This window comes from Dendropsophus ebraccatus, chromosome 12 (genome assembly GCF_027789765.1).
Source record: "Dendropsophus ebraccatus isolate aDenEbr1 chromosome 12, aDenEbr1.pat, whole genome shotgun sequence".
Classification (NCBI taxonomy): Eukaryota; Metazoa; Chordata; class Amphibia; order Anura; family Hylidae; genus Dendropsophus; species Dendropsophus ebraccatus.
In genome coordinates, this window is record NC_091465.1 from 47,047,846 (window position 1) to 47,060,896 (window position 13,051).

Below are 13,051 nucleotides of genomic sequence, written 5' to 3' on the forward strand. Positions count from 1 at the left end.
GGCAGATCGGGCCAGCGTGTGGGCTCTCTTACCCCATACCTCACAAGGCGGACGTCTGCGGCGAGAGGGCTGCGGCCTGCGTCCCCGGTCCGTGTGCGGAGGTCTCCCGGTGTGGACCCCCGGGTTCCGATCCGTCCCCGGAGTCTGCCGCCGGTCGGCCCGCTGCCTTCCCTTGGTGCCGAGGGGTGTGAGATCCAGCAGAGAACGGGTCAGAAGCAGAGGCCTTCCTCACCACGTGGTGCGACGCCATCTTGCCCGCCGGACTGCAACGACAGAGGAGGTGGTGAGTCAGCTTCTGAGCTGCTGAGTGCTCCCTCTCCTGCCCGGGGACTTGTTATTCAGGGCCTGACTGCAGAGCCCTGTGCATCGGCCACATCTATACACCGGGGGGACCTTTACTTACCGGACTCCGGAGCCTTAAAGGGCCAGCAGTCTATTTTGCCGTACATGATGGCGGCGGCGCCTAAGCCCCCACGTGGGGATAAACATAAGCCTGATGGTCCCCAGTCCTCCCCCAAAGCCCAAAAAGCTCTCCCAGACCCCGCATTTACGGATCAGTCACAAGACTCTTCTTGGCTTCATGCGGATTATGATTCAGATACTTCTGGCAGGGGTCCCTCTTCCCAGCAGGATGTCCATGATTTAATATCACAGCTACCCACTAAAAGGGACTTCCAGTCACTACTTTCTGAGGTTAAGGAGGCCCTCAGGGTGGAACTCACAGCGGTTAGAAAGGATATCCGCCATATCAATTCCAGAGTAGAGGCACTTGAGGAAGAGCATGATTCCACGCGGGTCTACATTGGTCATTTGCAATCCACTGTTGGCACGCAGGCGGCCGCTTTAGAGGATATGCAGCGTCATCTTGAAGATTTAGACAACAGGGGGCGCCGCAACAATATTAGAATAAGGGGGCTCCCTGAGGCAACACAGGACAGAGACTTGGCGGACACGCTGGAGGGTCTCTTCAACACCATCTTAGGAGAACCCTCCACTAATAAGATCAAATTTGATAGGGCACATAGAGCTCTCAAGCCCAAGCCCTCCAACGGAACCCCAAGAGATGTTATTTGCTGCCTGCATGATTACACGGTCAAAGAGGCAATTATGGCAAAAGCACGCTCCCTAAGGGACTTGGATTTTGATGGTGCAGCTCTCCAAATATTCCCTGACCTGTCATGGATAACCCTACAAAAGCGCCGCCTGTTACGCCCTCTCCTGACGACCTTGAGGGATTGTGATGCCACCTACAGATGGAACTTTCCTTTTGCCTTATCGGCCAGACGGGATGGTCGTGCTGCAGTACTTCGTAATCTCGCTGACCTCCCCAAGTTTTGTGACACCCTGGATATTCCTATGCCAAAGATCTCCGACTGGACTACTGCCCCCCCTCCGCCACCTCCGCCACCTGTGTGGCAGTCTGCTAACCGGAAGAGGAGTCGCCAGAAGTCCGCCGGCTCGGGCTCCCCCTCTACTCGAGCCTCTGATCTCCCGCCTTGATTATTAGTGGACTGGGGGATTCACCTCCTGCCCCTCATTACTTAGTTATTTTATGCTACTTCTGAATGTTATTTCACTGAGTTAGGCCTATATATGTTTTGTTCTTATGCTTAGTTAGCTGCGTGGTTGGGTTCTGTGTACGCATCTGTTTATGTGTATTTTTCAGCTCTGTTGGTGCTTCCTATGTACCCCCTGGGGCTTCAGTTCTTTACATATGGGGTGGCTAGATTTTGAGAGTATTTTTTGTTTGCTCTTGCTGGCTACCTCTTGCCCCTATCCTGGCTTCTTAGGCCAGAAGGTCGAGTCGTGTCCAATGCCGATTCAAGTCTATTGTATGTGTAGTATTTTTGTCTATTTTGTGTTTATGTTTCCCTCCCCTTCTTTTCCTGTTTTTGTTCTCCCTAGGTTTATTAATCGCACACTACTCTGGGTACCTGTGGGCCAAGCGGTAAGGACTCACCTACGAGTTCTCTTGGTGGGGGTAAGATGCTACATTGGTATTGATTCCTTGATTAGATATCCCAATGGTTAGATGTGTTACTCTGAATGTCAAGGGGCTTAACTCCAATGTAAAACGCAAACTTGTTCTGAGGGAACTCCGCACCTTAAAAACAGATGTGGCCTTCCTTCAGGAAACACATTTTGACCATGACGCCACCTTTGCCTTTGCTCGCCATTCTTTCCCTACTGTGATCTCTGCCTCCAGTGGGACCAAAACTGCTGGGGTAGCTATCCTCTTCTCTCGCTCCTGTCCTTTTCAGCTTTCTTCCTCTTTCTCAGACCCAGGGGGTAGGTTTGTGATAGTAGAGGGATCCATGGAGGGTAGACAAATTGTACTTTGCAATATCTATGCTCCCAATAGACGACAGATACCCTTCCTCCGCAGGGTGTTGATCAAATTGTCCGCTTATCCACACCTACCTAAGCTCCTGGGGGGAGATTTTAACCTCTCCTTCTCGGATGTCTTGGATAAACACTCGGTGTCGAATCACCCTATCCCTGTGGAACAATTTAGGCTTTCCACGGAGTTTCGCAAACTAATTCGTAGACATAATCTATACGATTTGTGGCGAATTGATCACCCTGCGGAGAGGGAATACACTTTTTATTCTCATCCCCACAAGCTTCATTCCAGGATCGATTACTTTTTTGGAAATGTCCCTATGGTGCGCCTTTTACATAGCTCATCTATTTACCCCATTTCGTGGTCCGACCATGGTCCTGTGGGAGTTTGTCTTAAAAGTCTACAGACGCCAACCCGCCACTGTCATTGGCGCTTGAATGAAAATTTACTAAAGTATCAGATTACTAGGGATTCTATCAAAACATGTATAGTAAATTACTTTCAGGAGAATGAGAACTCTGTACAGTCGGAGTCCCTCTTGTGGGAGGCGCATAAAGCCGTTATCAGGGGCCATTGCATCGCGCTAAGTTCACGCCAAAAGAAAGACTCACAGGCTCAGATCGCTGCCGCCACCCAAGAGGTCCTCACTCTGGAACGTTCCTTGGCTCATTGCTCTTCCCTGCGTACCCTGAGGAGACTGGTGGCAGCCAGAGCGCGTCTTAAGGACCTATCTCTATTGAAGGTAGAGAAGCTTCTTCTCTTTTCTAAACAGAGATTCTATGAACATGGCAACAAAGCACATACGTTGCTGGCCAACATGCTTAATAACCGTTCCGCTGCCCAGTCCCCGCAGGCACTCAAAGATACCGATGGGACGTTGAGATTTCATCCCACTGATATTTCTTCTATCTTTCTCCGCTACTACAAAAAACTGTACTCTTTGCCCTCTACTCTGCCGTCTGATCCTGAGGCCTGTACTAAACGTATTATAGATTTTCTCAAAGATTGCAATTTACCATCCCTGTCTTCTGAGGCAGTGGAAGCGCTGAACTCGCCCATTACGGACGAAGAGCTCGCCGAAGTGCTTAAGCTCCTCCCTACAGGTAGGGCCCCGGGGCCAGATGGCTTTACCTACTTGTATTACAAGACCTTCTCTTCTGAACTGTCTCCTAAACTGATCTCTATGTTCAACTCTTTTCTCCAAGGGGAGCCCCTCCTGTCCTCTCTATCCCATTCGTATGTCACTCTTATTCCTAAGCCGGGTAAGGACCCAGTGGACTGTGCGAACTATCGACCCATTTCCCTACTGAACTCCGATTTCAAATTATTTACAAAAATCTTGGCTACTAGACTGGGATATTGGTTACCATCTGTAATTAATGCTGACCAAGTGGGATTTGTTCTGGGCCGACAGGGTGGGGACAACACCAGGAGAGCAGTTGATTTGATTGATGCCGTGAACCAGCAGAAAGAGAGTGCCCTGTTGCTTAGTCTAGACGCCGAAAAGGCATTTGATCGCCTGGGATGGCCATTTATGTTTGAGACACTGAAATGTTTTGGCATCGGGGGGCCCTTTCTGGCTGCTGTTCAGGCACTGTATTCCCGACCCACAGGAGCGATTAAACTTCCACATATGATTTCTGCCACTTTCCCGATAATGAATGGCACCCGCCAGGGCTGCCCCCTATCCCCTTTATTATTTGTCATGTGTATTGAACCCCTGGCGGCTGCCATTCGGAATGCCCCAGACATTAGGGGGGTATCGGTCAGGGGAAAAGAATTTAAAGTTATGTTATTTGCAGATGATATTCTCCTCACCCTGTCGAACCCCATAACTACCCTTCCTAATTTACATAGTCTTCTCAACACCTTTGGAGTGCTGTCGGGATATAAAATTAACACCTCAAAATCGGAAGCTATGCCACTAAACCTCCCTCCCCCCCTGGTCATGCAGCTTCAGTCTCTTTATAAATTTAAGTGGAACATGAAAGCTATTAAATATTTAGGAATCCGCCTTACGTCCACTTACCGAGACTTGTATTCGGCGAACTTCCCCACCCTCTTCCAGGAACTACGGAGTCTTCTCTCTAAATGGGCGTCCCACTTTATTTCCCTATTGGGGCGAATAGCCGCGGTGAAAATGTCTCTACTGCCTAAATTACTGTACTTTTTTGAGACTCTCCCGGTACGTGTGCCTCTTAAGGAGCTCAAATCCCTTCAGAAGCTTATCTTCCGTTTTATATGGGCTGCCAAGAGACACCGCATCCCTAAATCAGTGATGTTAAGCAGTAAATCTCTGGGGGGATTGGCAGTTCCAAATTTGCTTTATTATTACTGGGCGGCCCATTTGAGACAGATTCCGGCGTGGTCCCGATATCTTGCATACAAAAAATGGACGGAAATCGAAAAAATTTGGTTAGCACCTTTCCACCCGAACTCCTTTCTCTGGCATGCTTCTCCTCCTTCCTCCTCTCACATGAACCTGCTAGGCCCTATTCGTTTCACACTACATATATGGTCTTCCTGTGCTAGTAAATTTGGGCTGTCCTCTAAAGCCTCTCCCCTACATTCCTTTCTACTCTTTCCTGACTTCCCTCCTGGCCTGCAATCGCAGATAGTGCGTACATGGGGCTCTAAGACATTATTTCAGTTTGCGGACATTGTAGACCCCATATCACGAACTCTTCTCCCATGGGACCGACTCATGGACCGTTCGGAACTCCCCCGATCGGAATACTTCACTTATGTCCGGCTGAGACATTTTATGATCTCACGTCTGGGCACTGACACAGTCTCTAAGCCTTCGGCCTTTGAACAACTAGCTAGAAGGGGTACCTCCACGGCGGGACTTATCTCTGATATATATCGTATTCTCGTGAGTCCCGTAGACGGCTCTCTAGTCAAACATACATACATGGCTAAGTGGGAGGCTTACATGGGTAGGGAACTACCGCCTGAGTGTTGGGGTGTCATCTGGGAAAGAGCAGCTAAATCCTCTATCTGTGCAACGTATAGGGAGGCGCACTACAAGGTGTTGATGTTGTGGTACCACACCCCGGAATTGTTACATAAGCTTAACAACTCTATCTCTGCGATGTGCTGGAGGTGTATGGTGACTGTGGGATCATTGTATCACATCTTCTGGGAGTGCTCTCTCATCCGTCAGTTTTGGGTAGACGTATGTGGTTTGGCATCAGCTGTCTTACAGGTAACTATCCCCAGAGACCCGGCGGTATGCCTCCTTAACCTATTTCCCAAAACTCTTAGAAAAAAACAAGCTAAATTCCTACTGGTGGTGTTTACAGCGGCCAAATCCCTGATTGCCAGAGCGTGGAAGAAAACCTCTCCCCCGACTCTTAGCTGTCTCAGGCTGAAGATAAAAGAATTACGTGGGCTAGAAAAAATGACCGCGTCTCTTAATAATACTATGGAGATATTTGAATCCACCTGGGCCTCATGGGACTCATATGACACCCATGCCGTATCTATGCGTATCTAAACCTAGGATCACCCTTCCCTCCCTGTCTTTCCCTATTGGGTCTATTGTCTATGTCGTGTTGTGTTCTGTGTGTCTTCCCTTGTTTTGTTTTGTTTGGGTGGTTTATGTGAAAATATACCATTCTGACTTCTCTTGTTGATACTGTCTATATGCCACTGATACAATTGATGTTCTCTGTCTGTCCGTTTACGGATAAGGCCTTGGACTTTAAAGGACTCTAGATAATGTGACTTCTTCTTAAAGTGGCTTGGTACATGTGGTGGATTTTCACTCTATGTATGCTATATATGCAACTGTACACTGTCTGTCTTTTGTCGTGGAAAAAACAAATATATTGGAAAAATCAATAAAAATTACAATTTAAAAAAAAAAAAAATAATAATAATAAAAAAAAATTAAACATATTACTTACGCTATGTGAACACTGTTAAAAAAACTATGTGAAAAACTATTGTAGAATCTCTCCTTTTCCATTCCACCCTCCCTCAATAAATAAAAGACATTTTATATATTTCAGAAAAGCCCCAATAAAAAAACAATATATAGCTAATTCAGTGAAAGATAAACCATCATAAAACTACATTAAAGGGGCTATCCAGCGCTACAAAAACATCTCCACTTTCTTCCAGAGACAGCACCACTCTTGTCTCCAGTTCAGGTGTGGTTTGCAATTAAAGCGACTCTGTACCCACAATCTACCCCCCCCCCCAAACCACTTGTACCTTCGGACAGCTGCTTTTAATCCAAGATCTGTCCTGGGGTCCGTTCGGCAGGTGATGCAGTAATTGTCCTAAAAAACAACTTTTAAACTTGCAGCCCTGTGCCAAACTGGCGTTGCCTAAAGTGTCTGTGCATTAGGCTGGCACAACCTCTCTGTCCCTCCTCCCCACCCTCCTCATCATTAGGAATGCCCCAGGCAAGTATTCTCCTATTCATCAGCTGTGAGAACACGGCACATGGTCTGGATCATTAAGGCACCTGTGCAGTTTTCACTGCTGAGGAAAAATGCCAATGGCATTCCTAATGATGAAGAGGGTGGGGAAGAGGGACGGAGGGGTGGTGCAAAGTTAGGGCACAGATACTCCAAGCCACGCCAGTTGGGCACAGGGCTGCAAGTTTAAGAGTTGTTTTAGGACAATAACTGCATCACCTGTCGAACAAACCCCAGGACAGATCTTGGATTAAAAGCAGCTATCCGAAGGTACAAGCGGTTTGGGGTGGGCTGATTGTGGGTACAGAGTCACTTTAAGCTCCATTCTCTTCAATGGAACTTTTAAAAGCCTGTACCCAAACTAAAGAAAAGACTGGTGCTGTCTCTGAAAGAAAGTGGGCATGTTTTTGTAGAGCTGGATAACCCCTTTAATGGAAAAATAAAAAAAAATGTATGGCTCTTGAAATGCAGGAACAATTTTTTTTTTCTTTATAAAAATACTGATAAAACACTAAAATATAAAAAAAGAACTATACATATATGGTATCACTGGATTTGTGCCTACCCACAAAATAAAGATAATATTTTATTATTTTATATTTACAGTAAAATGTGGGAAAGTTATTATTAATTTTTTTTTTTGAATTTTTTAAAAATAAATTAATATTATATGTTTAATAACAGCAGCAGTTCAGCTCAAACAATAACGTAGATAGTGCCAGCAAATTGGATCCTGATCAAAGATTAATGTAGTTACCAGTTAGATACGTTAAACATGAAAATGGGGACTGATTCGCCAAAACATCGTATCGTGACTATTTTGCCGTGCTGCACAATTTGTTAATACTACACGTTGATAGAATAAACACTTTTCGTTGAATTCAAGTGGAGTGCTGAAAAAGTATCTAACAGAAAGAGTAATCACTTAAAACTATGACATTTCTTGGTTGTGGGAAGAAATCTAATCGGGTCCTTTTAAATACTGTAATCTGTTTCTTTTATTGTGTTTTACATCTTGTGATTGCTGTCAGCAGACTGGTGATGAGCATGTAAACCCTATGACTGATATTACAGTGTTGTATGTTTAATGGGTGGAAGAATGTTCAGGTGTTTCCTGTGCACTAACCTCTTACTGGGTGTAATAGAGTTACAGATAGCAAAGTAGAAATACATCTATCATGAAGTCATTTGTATAGAAAGTACAAAAACTGTGCATTTTACAACGCTGTGGGTAAAATGTATTATATAGAAATTAGCTGAAGTTTCCTGCAAGGTCAGTTTTATGGTCACCTCCAGGCAGTGCTGAGCCCCATCATTTGTCCATTGTGGTGTGGAGGAGGGTCATATGACCTCTTGAAGATTTGCTGCTACTAGAAAACAGGTGGAATGTCTGTGATTATTGCCATTGTTGTCATGGGGGTCTTGTACTGGTCCAGGTCAGAAGGGTCCCATTGCAAAATCTTAACAATGTGCAATTTTAAATACTGGTATCTTCTTATGTGGCATGGGTCTTTGGGCCTACTTTGGGTGTAACTTATGCCTCTACAACCCCTAAAGCCAAATCACTGACCCAAATCATTAACCCCTTCAGGACCATTTTAATTATTGCCTCTTTTTTGTTTTTCCTCATATTCTGTGGTACCAAAAATATATATTTTTATATATATATTTATATAAAAATATATATTTGTGAAATTAAATTTGGAAAAAACAGCAGGTTTTTTTTTTTACACTGGTCATTGTGTGTTAAAACTGAAAATATTAAAATAATAAAAAGGTCTGAATTTAAATAAAGTGTAACTGTCATTTAAAATATTTTTGTAGAAATCAATAGTACAAACGATTGTACGAAACTCTGTAATAGGTTTTATTAGGCAATCTCTTATTAGTCAAGCCTCTTTCAGTACACAAAAAGCTGTTTTGCAGCCTTTCCCATCTCACTTCTTATCTGTTCATTATCAGGCAAAGTCATCTACATTACAGGGAAGCAAAGTGAAGATGGTTTTGCTGAGTCCACTATAACCTATGATAAGAGGAAAGGCCAAGGGGGATTTTTGAGCAGGAAGAGAAGACAAAGAGCTCTGCAGTTTAGAGGCTGCCTGGGCACATAAAATGCTGGATTCTCAGGTCAGAAAGCTCAGTGCTGGTCTGGGAACTTGATGAGACTGCAGGATGATGTGCTCTGCAGGGCTGCCTTTTCTCCTCTTTGTGCTTACCCCTCGGCCCCTTCCCCCTCCATAGACCAGAGGAAGAAGGTTTTCTGTGTTTATTATGAATTGTGTGTTTAGGGAAACTGCTTTTTTGAGTACAGAAGGAAACTCTTTTGCTTAATAAAACCTATGACAGAGTTTCTTAAAAATGTTTCTACTATCAACCTATTTCTGCAAAGTGACATTTAAATACCAGTTCCACTTTAAGTAAAAATACTCTGCTAAGTTCTCAATAATGTTTTCTTTCAGTTATCCAGAAAAGATTAATATCTTCATATCTGACACCAGGAACATGTTTGGTATATTTAGCAATTTTTTCTAGAAATTCTTAATTGTTTATCCCCAATGACTGACACATTCTTTAGCGTCAGTGAGTGGGAACCAAAAGGGGCTGAATTTCAAGCTCTGTGGGATCAGATAGAAGATTAAGGTAAGAAGAAATATCAGTATAGTTTTAGATATGGAATCCACTTACTTCGGTTCTATAAGGCCCTTTTTTACAAGCTGTTTATTGTTAATAAGCCTTCCAAGGAACGTTCATTTACCGATAATCGGCCTGTAGAGCAGCAATCAGACAAAGAGCGAGCAAATGCCCACTTGCCGGTTAATTTGATCTTTTGTGCGGCCAGTAGAATCATTGTTACCCTATTTTCCAGCGTAGAAGACGACTGGGCGTATAAGACAACCTCAGAAAGATTGTCAGGGGTTCGCCTTATACGCCGGAAAATGTTAACTGCAGCTAAATTAAAAAAAACTAAACAGTTAACTCACCTGTGACCTGTTCCCGGCAGCCAAGTGTCTTCTGTCCCGTTCCAGGCACAGGCAGTGTGACGTACACTGCCTGCGCCGGAGATGCCCAAAGCTCTCCCGGACAGCCGAGTGTCTCATCGGAGAAGCTCAGACACGCTCTGCTGCAGGGGAGCTTCGGGAGAATAACATAGGCTTGGGGAACTTCTGTCATTCACCCGAAGCTCTCCCGGCAGCCGAGTGTCTCTGAGCTTTTCCGATGAGACGCTTGGCTGCCCGGCAGAGCTTTAGGGATCTCTGGCACAGGCAGTCTACGTCACACTGCTTGCGCCGGAAACAAGACAGGAGATGCACAGCTGCCGGGAACGTGTCACAGGTGAGTTAACCGTTTGTTGTTTTACAGTGGTCGTCCCATACGGTGGGGATGCGGCCATTTTTGAGCTCCCCGACCATATAAAGTGACTATACCTAGCGTATAAGATGACCCCCGACTTCTCTGAAGATTTTTACAGTTTATAATGTCGCCTTATACGCCAAAAAATACAGTATCTGCCGCACATCTCTCTTTATAAACAAGATAAGTGTGTCTGATAACAATGTAGTCAAAAGGCCATATGAACCATACAGCGATTATAAACTGCCACACATCAGCCCATCTGAATGGGCCCTAACCAGATTGGTGTACTGTTTAGAAACTCATGAATATTAACATATACATACAGTATGCATGAGAAAAACATTACATGTCAATACAACGTCCACTCACCTTTGAGTCTTCCCCAAGCTCCAAGGGGTTTTGTCTTACACCAGGTTCTCCACTGCAGCCTGACAATTGAGACAGCTGACTAAGATCCCAAAGAGACTTGCTTGGCCTCCCCCCTGTTGTCTTGGCCACTGATAGCCTATTCCGCTGAACATTCTTTAAAATATCACTCAAAGCACTGTGAGACTCCTGAGCACTTCGAAGGTTCATGGTTGGTCCCTCAAAATTGCGACAGGCAGCAAGGCGGTGGCGAATTGAGTAATCAGGCACATTTACTGATTCTTTAATCATAGAGTCCTGAGGTATACCTGAAGTCCTGTTAAATCCAGCATCCATACCATTATTCTTTACTATGGCGGGGACAACAGTTCGCCTCTCAGCTATTTTATTAATACTTTTTGACAACTGTAGTCCACTCAGTGGAGTCAGGTAAGGAGATGAAATTACATCTGCCGGCTGCAAACCTCCATTAGTGGTAAATCTTTGAGGAGAGGAAAATCCATTGGTATATGGTTCTGCCAGAATTGGCGCAACTTGTGCGGTGGACTTTACGTTTTCAGCATTTTTAGGCACAGATATTGTAGGTGAGGGTAATATAACACTGTTAAGGGCTTCTTTGTTGGGATCCTTGGCAAAATCATATCTCTGAAGTGGTCGAGAGGCTGCAAACAGTGTTCGAAACTCATTGTCAAATGAATCCGTTATTTCTCCGGTAAAAAGTGTAATCAAGTTTCTGTCTAGTCTGGAGTCACTCCATGTGAAACTAAAAAAGATAAATCATATATTTTATTAATTTAAAATGTATACAGTAGACGTGTAGAGATTAGAAAGGGGAGTATTTACAGTACAAACAAAGTGAATGACTAAGTTAGCTCGGCAGTCAGTTTGTCAGCCTGCTGCTTTTGAAGTCGATGTCATTCTGTGCCGCTCCACTCCGGGTGCCTGGAAAAGCTGGATCCAGTTCTGGGAAACTTCCAGGCACCCAGGGTGGAGCAGCATGGACTTCAAAGGCAGCAGGCTGGCAAACTAACAAAGTGATTTGCTTCATTTGTACTGTAAATGCGCTCATCTGTAGTAGAGATTAAACCCCAGTCAAAGTCACAGGACAGCCTGCCCCCGCTAAGCTCCAACCGCTGCATGTTGCATATTTTTGCATAAACAAGGCCCACATTAAAAGGTGTAACCTTTGTACTTTACTGGAACAAACACCATGATGTATGATATAAAATAAGGTATGAAAACTGCCAAAATTTACCCTTAACACCTGTGTAGAGAAGTCAGAATGCAAAAAGGGGGTGGCAGCGTCACTTTAAAGGCTGCACCTTGCACTGTGTATTACCTACCCAATACCATCCTTTGTGATGGTGAAGCATGGTGGTGGTAGCATCAAGTTATGTTTTTTAAGCAGCTGAGACAGAAAGACTGGTCAGGGTTGAGGGAAAGCTGAACAAAGGAAAGTACAGAGATATTCTTAAAACCTAAACTTGGACCTCAGAGGGAAATGAAGGTTCTCCTTCCAACAGGAGACCAGCCAAGACATCACACAAGTGGCTTATGGAAAACAGTGAATGTCCTTGAGCTACTCAGACAGTACTCTGACTTAAAGACAATCCAACATTTCTGGAGGGTCTCTTTTTAGATGGCGTCCGCTGACAGTCTCCATTGAACCTCACAGAGCTAGAGAAACTCTGCAGAAAAGAATGACATAAATCCCCAAAACCAGATGTGCAAACATTTTAGTATCATACCCAAGAAGACTGGAGGCTGGAGTCACTGCCAAAGGTGCTTAAACTAAGTACTAAGTAAAGGCTCTAAATTGTTAGGTCAACGCAATATTTTTAATAAATTAGCAAAGATTTCTAACATTTTCTTTTCACTTAGTCATTATCGGGAACTAAGTGCAGAATCATTGGGGGAACATATATAAGGCCCAAACATAACAAAATGTAAAAAAAACTTTCCAAATGCATTGTATGTTGAAAATATAACAGAGATTTTTTTTTACCTGTATGTTCCAGTAATTACGGTACTGCAATCAACCATCAGAAATTTCTCTTTTAGCCCTCCTGTCACTTGCTTTAGATGTCGAGTGCTAAACGTGCATCCAGAAATGACCCTTATACGAATATTCTATATAAATGTAAATAACAAGAAGTTATAATAAAATCAGACACAACATCATATCATGAACATATAGTATTGTGAAATACAGTATCACGTCCTGTCTTTCTGATGTTGCCTACCATGGCACATTTGTTACCTATGGAATAGATCAGTGCTTCTCAAACTTTTTTTACTGGAGCCTCACCCAACAGACCAAGGCAATGCCTGGGCCTCACTAGACTGACCAAGAAGGTGCCTGGGCCTCACTATCTGTGGTGAAAGTCCATTTAAAAGCTGAAAATAATGCTAGGGCTACCTTTCACCCATCTCCCAAGCTCTATATGCTAATAAAGCAAGTACAAAATATATTAATAATGTTGCTAAAATTGAGATTTTTGCATACAGCAAAAGGACTGTGCAGCTCATAGTCACTTTTATGAAAACTGTCTCCCCA

At 44.1% G+C, this 13,051-nt stretch overlaps 1 protein-coding gene across 3 annotated transcripts in view; it reads right to left on the bottom strand.

Annotated features, from left to right (window-relative positions):
• FAM83E (family with sequence similarity 83 member E) overlaps window positions 1-13,051 on the bottom strand; it is a 64,821-nt gene that overhangs the window by 22,123 nt on the left and 29,647 nt on the right. For all 3 annotated transcript variants that reach the window (XM_069948232.1, XM_069948229.1, XM_069948231.1), the window contains exons 4-5: window positions 12,500-12,624; window positions 10,498-11,257 (exon numbers count right to left, since the gene is read on the bottom strand). In XM_069948232.1, coding sequence (XP_069804333.1) covers window positions 10,498-11,257; window positions 12,500-12,624 — 885 coding nt within the window. The remainder of the gene's footprint in view (window positions 1-10,497; window positions 11,258-12,499; window positions 12,625-13,051) is intronic.